The sequence below is a fragment of the Misgurnus anguillicaudatus genome, chromosome 22, assembly GCF_027580225.2.
Source record: "Misgurnus anguillicaudatus chromosome 22, ASM2758022v2, whole genome shotgun sequence".
In the NCBI taxonomy this organism is placed as follows: Eukaryota; Metazoa; Chordata; class Actinopteri; order Cypriniformes; family Cobitidae; genus Misgurnus; species Misgurnus anguillicaudatus.
In genome coordinates, this window is record NC_073358.2 from 41,530,108 (window position 1) to 41,552,494 (window position 22,387).

The 22,387-nt window shown below is 38.6% G+C and overlaps 1 protein-coding gene across 44 annotated transcripts in view; it reads left to right on the forward strand.

The window, feature by feature from the left end:
- The window catches only part of camk2b1 (calcium/calmodulin-dependent protein kinase (CaM kinase) II beta 1), a 106,733-nt gene extending 84,709 nt beyond the window's left edge, over positions 1-22,024 (forward strand). For 25 of the 44 annotated variants that reach the window (XM_055198744.2, XM_055198753.2, XM_055198757.2 and 22 more), the window contains 8 exons: positions 339-387; positions 10,268-10,360; positions 10,631-10,771; positions 11,523-11,690; positions 15,949-16,024; positions 16,132-16,226; positions 17,911-18,145; positions 18,587-22,024. In XM_055198744.2, the coding sequence (XP_055054719.2) occupies positions 339-387; positions 10,268-10,360; positions 10,631-10,771; positions 11,523-11,690; positions 15,949-16,024; positions 16,132-16,226; positions 17,911-18,143 (855 nt within the window). In that variant the 3' untranslated portion in view covers positions 18,144-18,145; positions 18,587-22,024. The remainder of the gene's footprint in view (positions 1-338; positions 388-10,267; positions 10,361-10,630; positions 10,772-11,522; positions 11,691-15,948; positions 16,025-16,131; positions 16,227-17,910; positions 18,146-18,586) is intronic. The other 19 variants (XM_055198775.2, XM_055198768.2, XM_055198779.2 and 16 more) reach the window with 1 other exon arrangement.
- Positions 22,025-22,387: the final 363 nt, after the last annotated feature.

A 22,387-nucleotide genomic window follows, 5' to 3' on the forward strand; every position in this document is an offset into this window, starting at 1 on the left:
AGCATAGTGTATTTTTGAAACTAAAGTTGGGCAAAGTATGCAGTTCATGTGTTTTCCCAAAAGAGATCTGGCCTTTGCGTCATATTATGTATGTTTTTGTTTGATTGGGGGTGTAACAAATATAACAAGTGTGATTTAATTGTCTTGCTGACATTGCCATGCATCACTTAATGGTTAATTGCGTGTGTGATCCCCAGAGCTCTGATGTTGAGATGTTAATTTATGGCGTGTGCATATGTGTGTGTGTGTGTGTGCGTTAAGGACTTAGTTTATGGTCTTTCAACAAAATTGAAAGCATTGCCTAACTATGATCTGTGATCTGTGTCTGATTATCTCAGGAGTCATCGGATAGCAGTAATGCCACAGTGGAGGACGAGGAAATGAAAGGTAAGAGTCAATGATCTGTCTGTACAGCTTTCATACAGACGAAACAAATACTGCAGCCCTGCAGCACAGATTACAGCAAGTGGATATCGACTGGTGGGCGGCGACCTAAAAATAGGTCTGTTCTCATTGGGTAATGAACAAAATTGGAAATGCTAAATGCAGATTTTACAATTCAGCTCAAATATAATCATGCATTTAGAAACCAAAAGGTTTCCTATTCAGTTTATGTATTTCATGATAATAATTCTGTCTTTTGTTGGGCCTATGCTGTATTGTACAGTTTATGATTATACAAAATATGTATACATTTTACACTATGCGAGCTTAATACTGTGGATCAGACAATTTTTCACCCCATGGTTTGTCAATGTAAACCTAAGGAATTAAGTGCAGGATTTTTGGGTTAAACCTGTTAAACCTGAAGCTGTTTTCTCTGGCCCAGAACGAAGCAAGGGCACCTTGCTATATTTAACCCCAGTGGGAAAGAGAGACCCTGGCTATTTGAGAACATGTGTCCATGTCTGTCTGTCTGTATGTGTGTTTGAGGAGGTGCTTGCCGCCAAATTTCTCGGCAGAACGTGTGCATGACAGGAGCGTGATGTCGTCTTGTCGCGATCACATAAAAGAGTCGGTGAGAAGTGTGCGTGTGTTACTTTTAGGTGGTGTTATGAAATATATGGCTGCCTGTGAAATTGTTGCGATGAATTATTGTGACGCAGCTGCGAGCGATTTGTCTCACAACAGCAACTGCAATGGTTTGAGAAGCACTTTTGTTTGAACAGTTGTTGGAATAGAAACGCTGTGTGACGACTTGTGTCACGCTTACTTTTAAAACTTTGAATGGGAGTTTTTGAAGCAATGCTAATATGCTATTTATAGATTTATTTTAATTGGTCCAGTGTACAGTTGTGATTTTTTTTAAGTTTTGGATTCTTTTTGTTGTTTTACTGTATTCTGTTTCGTTATATATTCATGTGTTGCAGATTTGTATGTTGTCATCTTTTGCCCAATATTTATTTCACTCCATTCATTTGAATACATATTCTCGACTGCAGTTTTTAATTCACTGTGAAAATAAGGGGGAAAAATCATACATTTAGTAAAATTAGGGACCGCAAAATAGCAGAGAATGGAAGAATCTTAAAACCTCACTTCTTCCCAAATGTAAATAAAAGAGATTTAAAATAAAACATTATTACCCATGACGATTTTGAGGCATCTGGCCCCTGCAGGAATTTGTACTTGTTGGTTTAACTTAGGAAGGTGGGTTGCTTGTTTGCCTTAAAATGTTGAGTTAATTCAACTTAAAAATTAAGCGTTTGGTTCCAAAACGCAATAAATCCATTTAGACTAATGTAAGAGCCATTTGTCTTATAAAGGTGTCCACTAGGTGTCACTGTTCTATATTCAGTGAATATAGGTAGGAACCTTCCTTCAGGTGACAGGTGTTGCTGGAGGAAGGTGAACACACAGTTTTTTGACCGTATCACAAGGCCATGCTGTTACAACAATGCAACACATTAAATAAAATGAATACTCTGAGCATTCAAATGGTGAGTGGACATTGATTTAATGACATTTAACTTAAGCCAAGTGAGCGCGTACAAATACACCGTCCAGCAACCCTCAGCTGCTTTAAGTATAGACTTAGCTGCTTCATTTAGTCAAAAAACTTTGTTTTGTCTGTTATTTGGAGTAATCATACGTGGATTTACATCTGAAATGCTGCAACCATGATATGAGGACAACGCAAATCTGTGGAGTATACATGCACATCTTTTCTACTGGGATAAGGACCATCATCAGCACAAGGAAATACATTGGAGCTGTTTTACAAACACCAGCAGAGATCCTTTTGTTCCATAATGGCGCCCAACGTGAAAAGGTATGTCTAGTAGCGCTACTTATTGTTGAATGGCCATTTAACTATGTGTGCACACATTGTGGGACAAAAATCCAATGCATTGGTTATCAAAGAAAATAATTAACTTTACGAACTATCGTTGTTAATTGTTTACATCGTGTTTTGAACATTCTGTGGATTATGGAGACAGCTGAAGCTGTGCATAGTCAAATGGAAGCGCTTCAATTGAACGATAGTGTTTGTATTGATGTTGATGTTCCAATAGACAAACAAAAACGTGTTGTAAAGTTAACTCCTAAAGCATTTGCTGAAAAGGTTGAAAGGTTGCAGTGTAATAGAAAATCTGTACTAACTAAAGCTGCAAATTTAAGAAAAAAGGTACAAGGCCTGATGCAACAAAGACATATAAAGGGGGTGCAAAGTGTTTTTGATGACTTCTTAAATTTGTGTGATGAAGCAAGATGTATTCATGATTCTTTGTTGGGTATGTTACCTGAAAGTGAGAAAGAAAAACATGACATATGGTTTAAAGCCAAAATGATTGTAAACAATGATTTTATTTCTGAGGTCAAAATGTGGGTATCATGTAATGAAAATGATGAAATTACTATGAATGAGGTAATGAATGATAAGGTTGATGGTGTTAATCCAGAAGATAGTATTTCAAATGTTGGGAGTAAACATTCAAGTAAAGCAAGTACATGCAAGAGTGTTTCTTCTGCCAGAGTCATAGCTGAGGCAAATAAGGCTGCACTGCTTGCTCGTATGGCAACATTAAAGGAAAGGCATGCCTTGGAGGAGCAAGAGCAGATGATTAAGAGGAAAAAGGAGCAACTGGAGCTAAAAGCTATGCTAGCAGAGTCCACTGCCAAACTTGCAGTTTTACAGGCTTTTGACAATCGCAGTGTTTCACAAGTCTCTCGTATTGTGAATTCTCAACTGGAAAAGGAGCAAGGAAAGGCATCCACAACTATCTTAAATCCAATGGCAGAAGAGTTTGAACTTAATGTCCATGGCAAAACTGCATATCAAGCATTAGCAGTGAATCCGCCTTTGGCATCTTCTGAGTCATATCAGGAAATTCGGCAGCAGCCTTGGCAGGAATGTACAAACTCAGGAAGGCAGAATTCCCAACAAATATTTGTACATACATCAGTTCAACCTCATGGAGCTTTTGCATCTGATTGGAGTTCCCAGCATATACCAGGACATACATCAGTGCAACCTCATGGACCTCTTCCATCGGATTGGAATTCTCAGCACACATTAGGACACACATCAGTTCAACCTCATGGACCTCTTACATCGGATAGGATTTCTCGGCCAAACATTGAAAGTCAGTATGGTGACATTGTCACTATAATGCAAAAACAAAATGAAATAACAGCAGCTCTTGTTCAACAGCAATGTTCTGCATCTTTACCATCAAGAGAGATTCCTTTATTTGATGGAGATCCTCTTCAGTATGTTTCATTTATCAGGATGTTTGAAAAGGGAGTTGAGGAAAAGGCAAGCAATAGTGATTGCTTATACTACTTGGAACAGTTCACTAGGGGGCAGCCAAGGGAGCTTGTACGTAGTTGTCTACATTTGAACCCTGACTTTGGCTACACTAAGGCAAAACAGCTATTACAGGAACATTTTGGGAATAAGTACAAGATCGCCACTGCTTACTTGGAAAGAGCCTTGTCTTGGCCCATAATAAAGGGTGAGGATGTCAATGCTTTACAGTCTTATGCTCTATTTTTACGTGGCTGCTGTAATGTCGCTGAGGAATTGCAGTATCTTCAGGAGTTGGATATGCCAAGCAATATGAGGGCTCTTATATCTAAATTGCCTTACAAGCTCAGAGAGCGGTGGAGAACTGTTGCACATAACATTCTGGAAACTACTGATTGTAGAGCTTCATTCAAAGATCTTGTAGGATTTATTGAAAGACAAGTAAGCATCTTGATGGATCCCTTGTTTGGTGATATCAGGGACTTGCCAGTTAGCACAAGACCTGTCAATCGACCAAAACTGCGTCTAGAAGGCAAAGCTAAAGGAAACATCTTTGCCACTAATGTTGCACCTGTGAAGTCTCTAGAAACCTCTAATATAAGAACAGAATTGCCAACAAACAATCCCAAGGTGATTTCATTATGTGTGTACTGTGCTAAACATCATGTATTGGAGAATTGTATGCAATTTAAGAGTAAGAAGCATAGGGAAAGAATGGACTTTCTGAAGGAGAAAGAGCTTTGCTTTGGTTGCTTAAGTGCTGGGCACATGAGTCGTAACTGTGGCAAGCGGTTGACTTGTAAGATATGTAATCAGCCCCATCCCACTGTGCTTCACATTGACAGAAATACAGCCAATGCAGACATCATCTCCAAGGAATCAGACGCATGTAAGTTCTTAGGAACTACTGAAACATGTGGCCATACAGGGGCCGGAAAAGATCGCTGTCTACTTTCTATCTTACCAGTTCAAGTTAAAAGCAGTAAAGGAGATCAGATAATACAGACGTATGCATTTCTAGATCCTGGCAGTTCAGCAACCTTTTGCACTGAAAGCCTTATGCAGCGACTTAATCTTCCTGGAAGAAAAACTCAGTTTTTACTACAAACTATGGGACAGGAAAAGGTTGTACCAGCCTACGTACTCTCAAGTTTAGAAGTCTCTGCTATTGATGGTAACATCTTCTATCAGCTTCCACAAACGCTTACACAGAAACAGATGCCAGTAAGTTCTGACAACATTGTGTCTAAGGAAGAGTTGTCAAAGTGGCCTTACCTGGCAAAGGTTAAAGCTCCTCGCATAATGGCCAACGTTGACTTGTTGATTGGAAACAACGCACCCAAGATGTTGGAGCCTTGGGAAGTCATAAACAGCCATGGAGATGGCCCTTATGCCATAAGAACGGCTTTGGGTTGGGTCATTAATGGTCCTTTGCATGCAGGCAACTTTGAGGATGAAGACTGTTCTGCAGTGGTCAACAGGATTTCTGTGTGTAGGTTGGAGGAGATGTTGTCTCAACAATATAACCATGATTTCAATGAGCAAGTTACAGAAGAGCAAGGATTATCAAGAGAGGATATTAGATTCTTGGAGATTGCAGAGAGTTCTGCCAAGCTTAGGGATAATCATTACACCTTGAAGTTGCCATTTAAAAGGGAAAATGTGCATCTTCCTAACAACTTTTCTGTGGCAAAACAACGTATACTTGGGTTGAAGAGGAGATTCCAGAGAGATGAGCAATTTTATCAGGAGTATGTAACATTTGTCAATGAGATGCTCAACAAAGGATATGCAGAGCAAGTTCCCACTCAACAGCTGAAAGGTGAAAGTGGCAAGGTGTGGTACATTCCTCACCATGGTGTACGTCATCCCAGGAAGAAGAACCTGCGGGTGGTTTTTGATTGTGGTGTAACATTTAAAGGAACATCCTTGAATCAAGTCCTTTTGCAAGGTCCCAATTTTACAAGTACATTGCTTGGAGTCCTACTGAGGTTTAGGCAAGACGTGGTTGCAGTCATGGGTGACATACAAGCAATGTTTCATCAGGTTAAGGTGGCAGAAGAAGATCGTGACTTTCTTCGCTTCTTGTGGTGGCAAAATGGAGACTTTGAAAGAGAAGTGTCAGTGTTTCGTATGACTGTCCATCTTTTTGGTGCTGTCTCTTCTCCAAGTTGTGCTGCTTTTGCTTTGAGAAAAACAGCAGATGATCATCAGTCTGAGTTTCGAGAGGAGGTTGTACAAACGCTCAAAGAAAACTTCTATGTGGATGACTGCCTTAAGAGTGTGGCATCTGAAGAAGCAGCAACTTGTTTAGTTAAAGATCTTTCTACTCTTTGTCAGCGAGGAGGTTTCACTTTGACGAAATGGAGTAGCAACAAGCGCACTGTTCTTCAAGCTCTTCCCGAGGAGTCCCGAGCCAAAGAGTGGAAGAAACTGGATCTGGACAGAGACAGCCTGCCTGTTGAAAGAGCTCTTGGTTTGCTGTGGTGTGCAGAAACTGACTCATTCAAGTTCAAAATGGAGGTTCAGGAAAAATCCTACACAAGACGTGGGATGTTGTCAGTTTCAAGTTCAGTATACGACCCACTTGGATTTTTGGCACCAGTAGTGTTACCTGCTAAGATTATGTTACAGGAGCTATGCAGGAGGAAGTTTGGATGGGATGATACTGTGCCCCGTGACATTCTGCATGATTGGATGAGGTGGTTAAAGGAGCTAAATGCACTCTCTGAATTCAAAGTTGAGAGATGCATAAAACCCACAAGCTTTGGGTCCTACATGTATGCTCAGCTTCATAACTTCTCTGATGCAAGTGAACAAGGATATGGCGCAGTCACTTATCTTAGAATAAAGAATAACAACGGTGACATCCATGTTGCCTTTCTTTTGGGAAAAGCTAGGGTAACACCTCTAAAGGCCATCACTGTTCCCCGTTTAGAGCTAACTGCTGCTGTGCTTGCTGTCCGTGTAGACCTGATGTTAAAGAAGGAGCTGAGGCTCCAGCTGCAAGAATCTGTTTTCTGGACAGACAGCACATCTGTGCTCAAGTATGTCATGAATGAAGACAAGCGTTTTCATACTTTTGTTGCAAACAGAGTCTCCATCATCAGAGAGGCCACAAAGACAGCACAATGGCGATATGTTGGCACAAAGGAGAATCCAGCTGACGATGCATCCAGAGGAAGGAGGGCTGGAGATTTCATTAATGACAACAGATGGATAGAAGGCCCCAAGTTCCTGTATAAATCAGAAGAGGATTGGCCCGAAAACATTGTGCATACTTCAGTAGCTGTTGATGACATCGAGGTCAAGAAAGAAGCCTTTGTGAATGTGGTAAATACCCAAGATGCCCTGGAGGGTACAAATCTGCTGATAGCTTACTTTTCAGATTGGAGGAGACTTCGAGTGGCAGTTGCCTGGTTCCTAAGGTTGAAAGGAATATTATTGACAAGGACTCGCATGAGGAGGGAGTCTGATGCCATTGATGTCAATAAGCAGAATGCCTTGGCACAAGAAAAACTGATGGCTAAAGGTACAACAGGAGGACAAATCTTGTCGGCAGAGGATCTTTTGGAAGCAGAGTTGGCTATAATCTGCTACTGCCAACAGCAAAGATTTCCTGAGGAGATTGCTGCTTTGTCTTCTGGAAAGAATACAGTAAGCAAACACAGTACCATCTATAAGCTGGACCCATGGTTGGATAATGGGTTTCTGAGAGTTGGAGGGAGGTTGACAAGAGACTCATTGCCAGAAGACACAAAGTATCCACTACTTCTCACTAAAGATCAGCATGTGGCTACTTTGATATTGAGAGATTTACATCAACGGCTTGGCCATAGTGGGCGTAACCATATGTTGTCTACATTAAGGAGGAAATATTGGATTACAGGTGCTACCACAGCTGTAAGAAAGATCATAGCAGAGTGCTGCTTCTGTAAAAAATACAATGCAAGACTGATGGGGCAGAAAATGGCTGACTTGCCTAAGGAGAGGATCCTGCCAGACCAGCCGCCATTCACTAATACAGGTGTTGACTATTTTGGTCCAATAGAGGTGAAGAGAGGACGAAGCACAGTAAAACGGTATGGTGTCATCTTTACCTGCTTAGCCAGCAGAGCAGTCCACCTTGAAATGGCCAATTCCCTTGACACAGATGCTTGTATTAATGCTCTGCGCCGATTTATCAGTAGAAGAGGGCAGGTGGAACGTCTTCTGTCAGATAATGGCACAAATTTCATAGGGGCTGAGAGAGAGCTTAAGGAGGCACTTTCATCACTGAATCAAGTTAAGATTCAAGGAGCTTTATGTCAGAAGGGCATAAAATGGAGTTTCAATCCTCCGGCTGGATCCCATTATGGTGGAGTTTGGGAGCGAGTCATCCGGATGCTGAAAAAAATCCTCACTTCAGTTCTTCAACAGCAGACGCTTGATGATGATGGTTTACATACAGTCTTGTGTGAAACTGAAGCCATCTTGAATGATAGACCAATCACCAAGTTGTCTGATGACCCAATGGATCTTGAAGCTCTGACTCCCAATCATATATTGTTGCTGAAAGGAAAACCTTCCTTATCTCCTGGATTATTCGATGTGCATGACATGTACATAAAAAGAAGGTGGAAACAGGTTCAATACATTTCAGACCTATTTTGGAAGAGATGGGTGAGAGAATACCTACCTTTGCTGCAAGAGAGGCAGAAATGGAACCAAACTAGGAATAACCTCAAGCCTGGGGACATTGTGGTCATTATGGATCCAACGGCACCTAGGGGCTCCTGGCCTCTTGGAAGAGTTTTAGAAACATTTCCTGATAAGAAAGGCCTGGTGCGCTCTGTGCGTTTACAAACTAAGACCAGTGTTATTGATAGGCCAATAGCAAAGCTTTGTTTCTTGCATGAATCTATGGGCTAAGAGATTGTTACAATCATTATGCATGTTTATTGTGCTCACAATTTGTATTTGTGTTATGGCTCTTTTGTATGTTTTGAAAATTGGTATGTGTCCCAATTAGGGGCCGGTATGTAAGAGCCATTTGTCTTGTAAAGGTGTCCACTAGGTGTCACTGTTCTATATTCAGTGAATATAGGTAGGAACCTTCCTTCAGGTGGCAGGTGTTGCTGGAGGAAGGTGAACACACAGTTTTTTGACCGTATCACAAGGCCATGCTGTTACAACAATGCAACACATTAAATAAAATGAATACTCTGAGCATTCAAATGGTGAGTGGACATTGATTTAATGACATTTAACTTAAGCCAAGTGAGCGCGTACAAATACACCGTCCAGCAACCCTCAGCTGCTTTAAGTATAGACTTAGCTGCTACAACTAATTTGGGTGCAAATGTGTTGTATATAACAAGAAAGTGACAAGATGAAAACCACTATTTTCTGTTACAAACTTTCACATAGCATCTTTAGGTTATAATAACATTAAAAATTCAAATCCATAATTAGATTTTTTTTAAAGATTTATTATAAAAACTGATTATTTTTCGCAAAATGAAATAAGTCCATGATAAGTTTCTTTTTCAAAATGCTATAAATCTATTGAATCTATTGTATATAAATGTGCATTGATCTTTGCCATGTTATATTTATTTAGTTGACTAGTGGTATACACTGATTTGAAAAAAAAAACATTAATGTCATTGATCAATACACTTAGTTTGTCTTATTAAGAACACTGTCATTGCTGCTGTCATCATTGGGACGTTGTCGCTGATCTTTTTTGACAGTGATCAGCAGTAAAATGTTTTGGTCCTGCTTGATTATCTTGGCTTAGAGTAAAATAATGGAAAGTTTTTCATAAGATCACCTGTGGTCAATGTGTTAGCATGACAGAAGCTTGATGCTGTCGGGTGAGAACAAGCAACAGCCGTCATTTTTCTGTCTCTCGAGTGCCTCTCACGTAAATTATTTGATTTTGATGGCTTACGTTTCTTTCCTGTCACAGAAAACCACCACAGATTTATCAATGCCATCAAAATTACTATTTTGTTTTTGTTTGTTTGTTGATCACGAAGTACAAAGTAGATGAGGAAAACTAGGATTCCGTTTGTATTCACAGCACCGCCATTATTGTTTACAATGCGTGGAATGGTGCTTTGTGATTGGTTAAGCTGATTTATTGCATTCTGCAGAGAAGGAGGACTGGCGTTTGTCGCAGTTTGGAAAAAAAGAAGAAAAGTTGACAGAATAACACATCGGATATCGAATTTTGCGTAAAATGAAGAATTTACTTTTTAATTACTGACCTGATACAATACTGATTTTGAAGGTTACTCATTTTTTAATGGCATTTGTCGCATTTTGGAACCAAACTCTTCGAATATTAGAAAAATTGTGTAAAAATTATTGAATTAACTAAAAATTTTAAGGCAACCAGGTAACTTACTTTTTTAAGTTGAACCAACTTTTTGTTTACAGTGTAGTGGTGAATAACTGAAAAAGCAACTGACGTAAGTTTGACCCATACTTTCTATCTCTTGTTTGTGCGCTATCGGGGCGGTGTCACAGGAAAAGTTGTAAATAACAGTTCAGTTCAGTCAAACCCCAGCACCCAGCCTGACCCCGCCCATACACCTCCAGGCCCCTCCCCTGCTGTGTTCAGTAAGTGCATTCTACCTGCCATCATTTGCCTTGTGTATGCATGTGTGTGCTATAGATCAACATTGTGTACCACAAAACATTTGAGTCGTGAGATGTAAAATCATTGAGACATTAAGATCTTGTTCATTTGATTCACACTCCTAGCAGTTATCTATGTCCTTTCTATGTCATCTTCATTTATTTATCACTGCTATCACTGTTACCTCTGTCTTCTTTTCTAAGCTAAGTTTGACTCTGTTATTTCTGTCCCGCTTGATTCTCGGACCATAGCTGCCACTAAGTTCACAGATCTACTGGGTGCGGTTCGCCGGGCCCCGGGGCCCACGTCTGATAGTGAGGGGGGAAACACAACCACTCCACCTGCTGTTTCTGTCCCCTCCAATCCCCAGATCCCCAACATTCCCACACAGAGTAAGTCCTTAAAGGACCACCAAAGTGCAAGACGGTTTAGACACTTAGGGGCCGTTTACACGACAACGATTTCAACATTAAACAGGAAAGTTTTTATCCAGATTGGCTGTTTGTTCACACGACGATGGGATTTTTACCTTGTTCACACTATTAGTCCAAATCCGATTTTGGTGCATATCCGATTTGACAGACTCACTGTCCGTATTGTGTATCACAACTGTTCAGATCCGATCTGTGCGTCCTGTAACATTCTGCCGTGTTTTGGATTATCTGCACTGTTTCTATGGCAATGATGTTGCGCTGGCACGACAATCTGCCTCGATGTCTGACGTTGTAGAAACTATATTCCCCAATACATTATTAACACCCTATCATTTTGTCAGAAATGGACTGTTCCAAAGTTCGGGCTAGGGTTGCGTTTACATGACGTGACTGCATGACGTAACCAAAAAGCTACACAAATGTAATCAGAACGGTCAGACTAAAATGGATTTCTGGAAATGCGATTTGAAACTGATTAAAAACCACCTCTGGATGTAGTCTGAAACAAATTAAGAAAAAAAACGTATTTCATACGGTTTTTGGCTGTTCACACATTCTAAATGTGATTGGATTCTAATCAGATTTGCACCAAAATCGGATTTGGACTGACGGTGTAAACAAGGTCTTTGGGGTCCTGAAAATGCAAACTTGATCATCTTTCTTTCATCTGTCTTTCTTGTTTCTGCCATTATTCCACGTCCAACTCCAGTGTCACGTTTGACAGACCTAGTTGGCAGTGTGCGCAGAAGTTCAGCCCCTCAGACTGACAGTGAGCCACCGGCCCCTAGCAGACCCCTTACTGCCCCTTTATCTGCTTCATCCCACCCCTCCCCTTTTCCTTCCCAGCCCTCTTCAAGCCCCCTGCCATCAGCACATTGTGAGTATAGTGTGTGGTGCCAGAGTCTCTGCTAGAATTAGCAGCATGAAGTGATGTGCAGATAAACACCAATGATGCTAGTGGACTAACATGCATACAGAGTACAGGGCTCAACAGTGAGGATGGAGTTTTTCGGGTTAGGTAATGAAACTGGTTCATCTTGCATGTGTGTGTCTTGCAAATTGAATGTAATTTTTTTGCCAGTATCACCAGATTACATTAACATTTGCATTTACATTAACAAAGTCCTTAAAATGGCCTTGTATTTGAAGTTAACTAAGGTGTGGGAACCCTGTTGACACATCATGGCACAACACATACAATAGACCTTTCTCACAACTTCCGTATTTATGACCGCATATTTATAATACGCAATCGTCAAGTCGCAGTCAAGGCAATGTAAAAAGCCGTATCTGTTCCATTAATTCCCTGTTGATGGTGAAGTTAGACAGAAATGGATTCAGGCTATCCGGCGAGATTAAGGACCTAACTTCACCATAAGAAAGGGGAGCACTTATGTATGCAGCAGACAGTTCACTAAAGACGACTACATTTTAGGGCTCACTGGTCGCAGTTTGCAACCAAATGCTGTCTCTACCCATTTTTCTTGGAACGAGTTCACCCCGACACACAAACATACGATCACAGACATTACCAGACAAAAGTGTTAACTGATAATGATAGCATCCGGCTAACGTTATTGTTGGTACACACAAGACGTTCACTTGGACAACCATAGGCAGTAATTGAAGGTAATTGGTACCATAATGCTTCATTCCAAGCAGACTATAGTGTTTTAGTAAGGTAGTCTATATCATCTACTATACATACATTATGTGTAAGTGGACACGCTAATAATGTGTCGTTTGTTAACAGTTCAGTAACAGTTAGACTCGCTCTCTACTTACCTAGAAATTTATGGACAAATTCTCCATGGAAAAAGTTTTTTTCCATTAGTCGTGTCACATCAGCAAATGTAATATTTGGCAAATCCGTTAACGAAGTTGTGTAGACTCTTTGATCCATTTTAAACTTGCCCGGGTTTATGTTTTTCTAGTGTGTTGACGCTTGACAGGAACTCTTTCACGATGATTACGTATTTCCGGTTACTTACGTATTTCCGGCAAAACTGTTAAATCTAGGATTTTTTTCCTCATGTTTGTGGTCCATCACATTTTGAAAATCTTATAAGATGTAAAAAATCTTTTGGTGTGTACCCACCAAGGTTATAATCGTTAACGAAAACTAACGAAAAAACGAAAACTAGATGGGAAAAAACATTGTCGTTAACTGAAATAAAAATAAAAACGAGTCATTACAAAAAAACGATAACTAACTAAAACTGTAATGTGTGTCTGGCAAAACTAACTAAAATAAAATAAAAATAAAGATTAAATGTCCTTAGTTTTCGTCTTTGTCTTTTATAGAGCAAATAACGCTTCAAATTCCTTTCCATGCGTCTCTCATTCACGCAGTGTCACATAACACACATTCGCGAATTAATGACTCGTTTAAGTTGATTCCTTACAAGGTGTTGCAAATAAATGAGTCTTTTGAGTCGATTCTTTACAAAGATAACGGGCCAAACGTTTTGAATTGGTTCGCGAATCAGTTTAAATGAATTGTTTAGATCGCTGCAACAACTGAATCGTTTGATGCGGTTTTGCTTGTGTCTAGAAACACGCAGAACATAAAGAGTGTTGTATTACGTGAATATGAATTTACTAATCTTTTAACTAAAAGCTAAACTCCACACGTGTACCCGCCATTATATACGCGCGACCTGCTGCGCGACCAACCTCCAGAAGCACTGTGAACACGTGACTGAATGAAGAAAGTCCATCGATGATTGACGTCTGATTCGCTGTCTACTGTACTGTAAGTGCTTCTCACAACACACACACACGTGACATGAGATTCACAACATAAGAAAACATGAGTTATTTTCTAAAATCAGTTTGTATTTCATGTAAGTGTAAACTGTCGATGACCATCTTAGGATAGTCTCTGACTGAACTTTAATATGCATAACTGAATGCAAAACACTGTCGGTTTACTTGTCTGATATTTCAGCTATAAGCTGTATAACTTACATCAACATTAAGTTTTCAGACAAACAGGCAAAAATCCTCAGTTTGCTGTGGAGTCAAGAAGTATCTAAACATTAAAAGATAAACAGACAAAAGTACAGAAATGTCACCTGTTTTAACATGCACACTATTCCAACTCAATAACACAACACGTTTGTATTTTAATACTATCTAATGTGGCCACGTTGAGACCATTAACTCAGAAGTGTTCAAGTGAACTGTGTCCTAATGCATTAATTGTTCACACGTGTAGTATCAGTTTGATCCATTTCTTTTGAGTTTTGCATTTGGGTACAACATACAAGTCAGCATTAAAGGCTGTTTTTCTTTGTTGTTAAAGCATGTGTTGAAACATAATCAAAGGTTGATCAAATGTGACTTCTGTACTTCTGACACACTGATATTCATCTTACCAATTTCTGGTCTCCACAGCAAACTTTTGTCTTTACTGTCCTGATACTTATGGTGTGCACTGTATACTGTGTGTGCATGTATGTGTGTATTTTTTTTCTCAAGAGTAACTACTAACTCGCTACTTGAGTATTTATTTCTTTAGATTACTTCTTTTCACCTCTGGTTATTTGTCATGGTCTTGTCTCAGACTGCGCTCTCTGACAATCTGACAGAAATGTCTTGTTGTGGCTCAAGAATGGGTTGAATACATGCGGTTCATGTATGTCTTCTTTAGTCTGTTGGCTCTTTAACTTTTTTACTGGCACACATCACATTTTGCACTTACTGTGGAGTGTTGAACTTGAGACTGTTTACATATTTGTGCCCATATGTACATTTTATGTACTGTTTTTTTTTTTGAATTAATATTTTCTAAAATTGTATGATGTTTTTGTTGAGTTAATATTACACAATTCTTTTTCTGACCTTTTTGAATCTTGCCCCTGACAAATAACCCAAATTATGAAAAAGACTAAAACTAACACTAAAACTAATAAAAACTAAACTAAAACTAAGCATTTTCAAAAAATAAAAACTAAACTAAACTAGCAAACCCACTTCAAAAACTAATTAAAACTAAACTGAATTTGAAAACAAAAACTCAAAACGAAATAAAAATAAAAACTAATGAAAAATGCAAAACTATAATAACCTTGGTACCCACCATTACACAATGCTCTACCACTACCACAAAGTGTGTATATGGGAAGATAACATGATAGCATTTTAATATAATATTATTAATTTGTGTTCAACTGAAGAAAGGAAATCATATATATCTGCGAAATTGGAAATAAGAATTTTTATATTTGAGTGAACTGTTCTTTTAACTCTTTCACCGCCAGCGTTTTTTTAAAAAGTTGCCAGCCAGCGCCAGCGTTTTTCATGATTTTCACCAAAGTTTAATGCCTTCCAGAAAAATTTCTTCTTTAAATATATAAACATACAATATACCAAATGAAAGAACAGACCCTCTGCTTTTAAACAAAAAAGACCGTTTCATCCTACCTTGAGTGGTTCTTTTGTAATCAGCTTTTGAATATGGGTAGGTTTCCTGGTGGATAATAGCGGTATTGCGGAAAGTAGGAAAATCTCGTCATTGGCGGGGAAGCGTTTTCTCTAAATTGACGAGATATCTCGTCAATGGCGGTGAAAGAGTTAACATGATTTTGCCTTAGCGACTTGGTCTTGTAAACATAAAGTCAGAACATAACGCTATAAAGGTAACCTATCATTTGCATTTTTGTTGCAGGTAATAATTTGAACTTTAATGTCGTAAAAGGGCCAATTGAAAATAAATCCTTATTGTTGAGCCTTGAGTGTGACTTTTTATGGTAATGGTTGCTTATTAAGACTCGAATGTCTTTGAATTATGGTGATTTTTGTAATTGGGTTGTATTTGAACCTTCAGATAACCTTTTTGATGTGGCATTTACAGTCTTGTGACTAAAAGCTGGAAATGAAATGGTGGGTGTGTGTAGTGTAGGCGGCTAAAATCTGTTTGGTTGGATGTTCTGACAACCTGTTTTTAATTACTGTGCACCGGCCCTATTGTGTAATGCTGCAGCTTGTGTGAATTGATGCAAAAGACAAAAAGATTTGACTTGAATGTTCACTTACAGAATATATCTACACCCCAACATCTTGTGCTTTAAAAGATGACTATTAATGAATTTTGAAAAGCTTCATGTTAACACTGACATTTTTTTCAACAGCACGCAAACAGGAGATCATCAAAATTACCGAACAGCTTATTGAGGCCATTAACAATGGTGACTTTGAAGCCTATGCGTAAGTATGTGTGAGTGTGCGACAGAATGTATTTTTTATTTTATCTAATGTGGACAGTTAACACAACGTAACGTGTCACTAAAACAAGTGGTTTTCATTCTTTCCAGTAAACTCTGTGACCCTGGGCTCACCTGTTTTGAGCCAGAGGCCTTGGGAAATTTGGTGGAGGGGATGGATTTCCACAGATTCTACTTTGAGAACTGTAAGTTGGGTTCCTTGATTGCATAATAACTGATATAAATTGTTTAATATCGATGGTACAAAGATATTGACATTACCGAAAATGGGTTGGGGTTAGGCTTGTAAAAGTACATTTGTAGAGGTTGGGGCTCTCATAATGGCAGCTGTATAGCCAGAATAAAGTCTTACTTTTTTCATTTAGCAGATGCTTTTATCCATAGGAAATTACAAATGATGGACAATAAAACATTTTATCTTAAAGGGGACATTTCACAAAACTTTTTAAGATGTCAAATAAATCTTTGGTGTCCCTAGCGTACGTATGTGAAGTTCTAGCTCAAAATATCATATAGATCATTTATTATAGCATGTTAAAATGGACACTTTGTAGGTGTGAGAAAAATGTGCCGTTTGGGTGTTTCAAATGAGTTGATCTCTGCACTAAATAGCAGTGCCTTGGTTGAATAGTGCAGATTAAGTGGCGGTATTACCCCTTCTGACATCACAGGGGGAGCCAAATTTCAATTACCTATTTTGTCACATGCTTGAAGAGAATTGTTTACCAAAACTAAGTTACTGGGTTGATCTTTTTCACATTTTCTAGGTTGATAGAAGCACTGGGGTCCCAATTATAGCACTTAAACATGGAAAAGTCATTTTCATGATATGTCCCCTTTAACTCTTACCCCCAAGCGTTTTTTAAAAAGTTGAGAGCCAGCGCCAGAATTTTTATGATTTTCACAAAAGTTTAATGCCTTCCAGAAAATGTTCTTCTTAAAATATATATAAATGAAGAGTTTCGTTGCAAAACGAGATAAATCCTTTTTTTTTTCAAAACATGTTTATTATTATGTTATCATGTTATTATTTTGTTTTATGGTGCTACTTAGCTGTATTTTTTAAGTTATGAAGTTTTAAATCAAAACAAACCAACTGCAGTTGCATTGAAATCAATTGGAATGCACAACCTAAAAACGAGATTTCTGAACAATTAAAAAAACGGTGGATATCTCGTTTTGCAACGAAACTCTTCAAATATACAATATATCAAATGAAAGAACAGACCCTTTGCTTTCAAACAAAAAAAAAGTTTCATCCTATCTTCATTAGATCACATCTCAAATATGGGTAGGTTTCTTCAAAAACCCCAAACCTGAGATAATTCCATTTTTGTGAAGGACTTTTGATAGAGATCAGATTCAGAGCGATCATCAAAACATATACGGAGTTCTTACTCTTTATCGTGAAGCGTTGCTTCCGGGTTGTATACGTTGCGGAAGAGCCGTATTGCAGAAAGACGGAAATACTCGTCTTTCCAAGTGGTTTCTCTTAATTGACAAGTTAACTCGTCAATGGCGGGGAAAGAGTTAAGAGCCAACAATAAACATATTCCACAAAGCTTAGTTTACAAGTGGGAGTAGTAATGTAGAAGTGTACAGCATAGAACAGTGGTTCCCAACCTTTTTCCTTGGGACCCCCCTACATACATATATGACAATCTGAGCCCCCCAACCCTACAACCATGTAGAGATGGAGTAAGCAAAATTATTTTACAGAAGAGAATATTTTAACTACCTTGTCTTGGCATTGTAAGCATACATAAGCAACTTTTAAGCAATTTTTTTTAAATAAAATTATTAGTGAAATGTTTTATGCATCTTTATTTGAGCTCAAAGCATATCAGCCTGTCTCACTTTCTGACACAGTGCTGTCTAAGAACAATAAACCCATCCACACCACCATCCTCAATCCTCACGTGCACCTGATTGGAGAAGAGGCAGCCTGCATCGCTTACATCCGCCTCACGCAGTATGTGGATGGGCAAGGCCGGCCGCGTAGCAGCCAATCAGAGGAGACGAGGGTGTGGCATCGTCGGGACTCCAAATGGCAGAATGTCCATTTCCACTGTTCGGGAGCTCCAGCTGCTCCTTTACAGTGAAGGTACGTCCTCTCAGAATTTGTATTTAGTATATTTTTATTTATGCATTATTACTTTTGCAGCATTATTAGTTTTACAACTATTCAAAATGTGTTATTACGTATGACATCTAGCCCCATGCTTTCATATGCATATCTCATACCTATCTACTTATTTTGCTATGAGCTTAAAGGCGGGGTGCACGATTTTTGAGAAAAGCTTTGGAAAAGGGAGTCAGGACGAGTACCAATACACACTTGTAGCCAATCAGCAGTAAGGGGCATGTCTACTAACCAACATCATTGCCTAGGTTGCATATGTGTGGGGCGGGTCTATCAAAAGAAGGTCCAGATTCTATTGGATTAGGGGCGTGTTATTTAGGTGATTTCAAATGTCAACATTGGCTTTGAGAGATTGTTTCCCCGCCTTTAACAAGACACATGGCTAACTATATTTTTTCACAGGTTGAGCTCATTGTAGCCACATCTAACAAGAGTGCCCAACAAGAGAAACGAAAGTGCGAGAGAGGGGGAAGTTGAAGAGAGGGTTGGAGAAGTTGGAGCGAGCCCAATGATGGGTGGCTGTGCGTCTACACACAGACACAGGCCCAGCCCGGCACCTGTCAGTTACATCACGTCACCCACCAATCACATCTGTGCATTGTTCTGTGTCACTGCCCCGTCAACTTCACCCTTTGCTCTTAAGCGCCCTCCCTGTATGTTTTCACTTCTCCCCCATTGTGCAGATGTGCCGTGTGGAGTCGGACAGTCAGTCTTTGATTTTTATTACGGATGTTAAAGCCTCAGCAAATCGTCTGTGAAAAGCTTTCCGTCGCACCTTCCCACCAGTGTGAATAACATCCTTTGATACACTGATTCGCCGTCCTTACTTACAGTGTGTAGATTTTTGATATTATTGCTATTATTATTATTAATATTGTTATTACTGTTGTTGTTATTATTATTAATACGAAAGCAATTGTATGTGTCACTTATACCATATTCATTTTCTGGATGCCAACGATTAACAACTTTTTTTTTTGAGAGCATGAATTTTTCTGTATATCCACAGCGCCATAGATATTGGCCGCCATTTATGTACAGGCTTTTCGATGTGATTCATTATTGAAAGCTCAAGCTCACATACAACAAATGTGTTTGTTCATGTGTGTTCAATTGTTTGTGGACATACATCGTCTATGTGGGAATGTTCGGAGCAGAGCCTGATCTAGAACGTTTGGGGTCTTTTAGTAGTACGTCACTATTTCTCATATCATTAGAACGGATTTGGAATAGCAGAGGAGATTCCTGCCATTCCGCTCTTGGTGAAAGTTTTTTTTTTTTTTTTGGTGACACGGATTGCAACGGTAGTGGTAGTATTAGGATACAATTTGTTTAACATTTTCCGTTATTTCGTAACTTTAGCTGAGCCAGCGAATAGTTGTGTCAGGAAAACTGCTGACCATTTTTTAGATTAATGAATTAAAGGTCACATTCTTTCTGATACCAATTTTTAAACTTTAGTTAGTTTGTAATGATGCTATAATAGCATAAAGAATAAGTTACCTGTAAAATAATAAAGCTCAATGTTTACTTCCAGGCAACTATTTTATTTAACAGAATTCAAAGCCTACAGCAAACGGCCGGTTTGGACTACAGTCCTCTACTTCCTGCATTAATGACGTCAGTAGAACAGGTTTTTGACTAAACTCCGCCCACAGGAATACGTCGTCAGTCGCCAGCTAAGCTAACGGCAAGCTAAGCTGCTATCGAATCACAACACTAACAAACTACACAATCAAAACTCGATACGGATTTCTGAAAGAGGGACTTCATAGAACAAGGAAGACATCAGCCCGTTTTGAGGACAGTGAAAACAGTGGTATACAGATAAGTAAATTGTGTGGAAAATACCGCGTTTTTTTACACTTGAACCATGAAAACATGTTATCTTGCGCACTGTAAACACAATCAAAGCTTCAAAAACACAGAAAGAATGGGACCTTTAAATCAGACAAAGGCTTGGTTGTTTCTTGGGAGTCCGAAGTTTGTGTATGGAGAGATGCGGACATCCAAAAACATATTAAGCAGCTAACGTTAGTAGATTTCTGCGGTCTGATTTGTAGTCATGGTGTAAGGTTAGGATTATTAGAGACCATACAAACTAGTTTTAGGAATTCGGTAAAGATTGCACATCTGGATTTACTGAAGATTTTGGAGGTTTTTAGCAGACAGAGTTAAATACTCTGCTCTTATGAAATGGCATTTATATTTCTGTCGTGACATACGGTGTTAAAAATTATCAATATTACTCATTCTATTTTTGAGAGTTTATATATATTTTTGTTTGTTGTCGATATGTGTGAGACTGTTTAAAGGAGAGTGTGATTTTACATGAAGAAAATGTGTTACCCTGGACGATTTTTAAAGTTTGGATGATGGGCAAAGTGCAAGGTGTTTAAAACGTCTTTAGTAGGACGATGTTAAGGGGTTCCTTATTCGAAATGTGCAGCAATAGTTTTATATTTCAGAAGACGGAATAGCTTCACAAAAATCTGTACGTCACACCTCATGCAACTTTATGCAGATCTGCTTTTGAAGAGATGGAGGGTAACCATGGAGAACATCATTCTGATGTCACGTGACTTTTGTATTGACCTTGTCTGGAATGACCCAGGAGAAGCGCAAACCGTTTGTGTCCTCAGGTCGTATTTATTTATTTGATTACAGCTTCTTAATTTTGTTTGCACACTCGTTTTCGTACACTAACTAGTTTAAGCCACGTCATATTGGCGATGACTACTGATTTTTTTTTGTATTACTATTATTTGAAAGAAACTGTCTAAAAAGCGCATTTAAAGAAGTCCGAATATAAATCTTAAACCGAGTGACCCCTTGAGGAGGCACGTGGACATCCTCGTCTGCTCCAGCGCTCTGCTTTTGACAGTCGTCTTGTTCTCGTCTTATGTTTTGTCCGACACTAAAAGTGATGCGAGATTTCACCCGTTTGTAAAGTTTCACACCCGTCCGCTCACTTAAAAATAGACAAAACAAACAAAAAAACAGCATGTAAAAAGTGTAGTTCTCTGTGTTTAGCAATGAAAATAACCATTTTGTGATGAGTGCACATCACTATTAAAACAGGACACACAGTATTGAAACTGCAGTCTTTGCATGACAGTCACTTGAACACTAGGTTTGGTGTTATTTCTCTTTTTGATTTCTTTTCTATTGAATGCTGGTTTTCCTAAACCTTTCTCTTATCTATTTTACCAGCTTTGTTAAGTGCATATAATATTTTTTGTCCCGAGATGATGCTGGCAATGGCAGTGTACATGACGAAGATTATAGCTATGAAAATGTGGATGATATACTAATATGGAAATGATATTTCTACGGCATGCTTTTGTATCAAGCTCATTGTTGTCAATGCAGGGTGATTGATATTTATATTAACTACAGTATAAGAATATTCATTAGTATGAGACTGCTTGACTTCAGAGAAGCACTTGCAATATTAGACAAATATGCATGGGATAGCTGATTTTACATACCACCATACTGTCGATGTTGATTATGCTCTGCGAATGCCTACAACACTTGGATGGCCAATAAAATTGTGGGGTTTTTCAGATGTTCGTTTTTGAGCAAAGGACTTTTTTTCCTTCACTTATATCATTGCTGTAATGGAAACAGTACTGGATAGTTTCTCTGAAGTTGAGTTTTCTCACAGTAGCCCTCTTGATAGTTTTGTTTTTTCTGTATAAGATTATATTCTCTTTAATTTCTGATGATTCTTACTCTTGTTATTGCTCTCTTCTCAAACATGCTCTGTGTATTCCCTGACTTAAGCAAATGTGTTCAGAAGTTATAAATAAATGAGATGATTTAAATACCGAAGAATCTTTTGCATTTTACAGTTGTTTTTTGTACACTAACCATGATAATAAAAAGCCCAGGAATAGACTTGAAAAAATGAATAAATGTCTAGTGTAAATATTAGGGATGCATCAGTTAGGGCTGTTGATTATGAAATGTGGCTGATGGTTAATTGTCTAATAAATTGTGACGATAAATTGCCTGTTTAGGGTTTTTGCTGTTATGACGATGAATTTACCGTTTTATTCCTTTGACATTTAATTCTCATAAATGTTTGTTTGTTCATGAAATAATTTTCACACGTTGTAATAATTAAATTAAATCTTTTGCCAGATTTACCTGGCAAATTTTTTTAATACACAACACATATTTAAAAGAAATTATTTT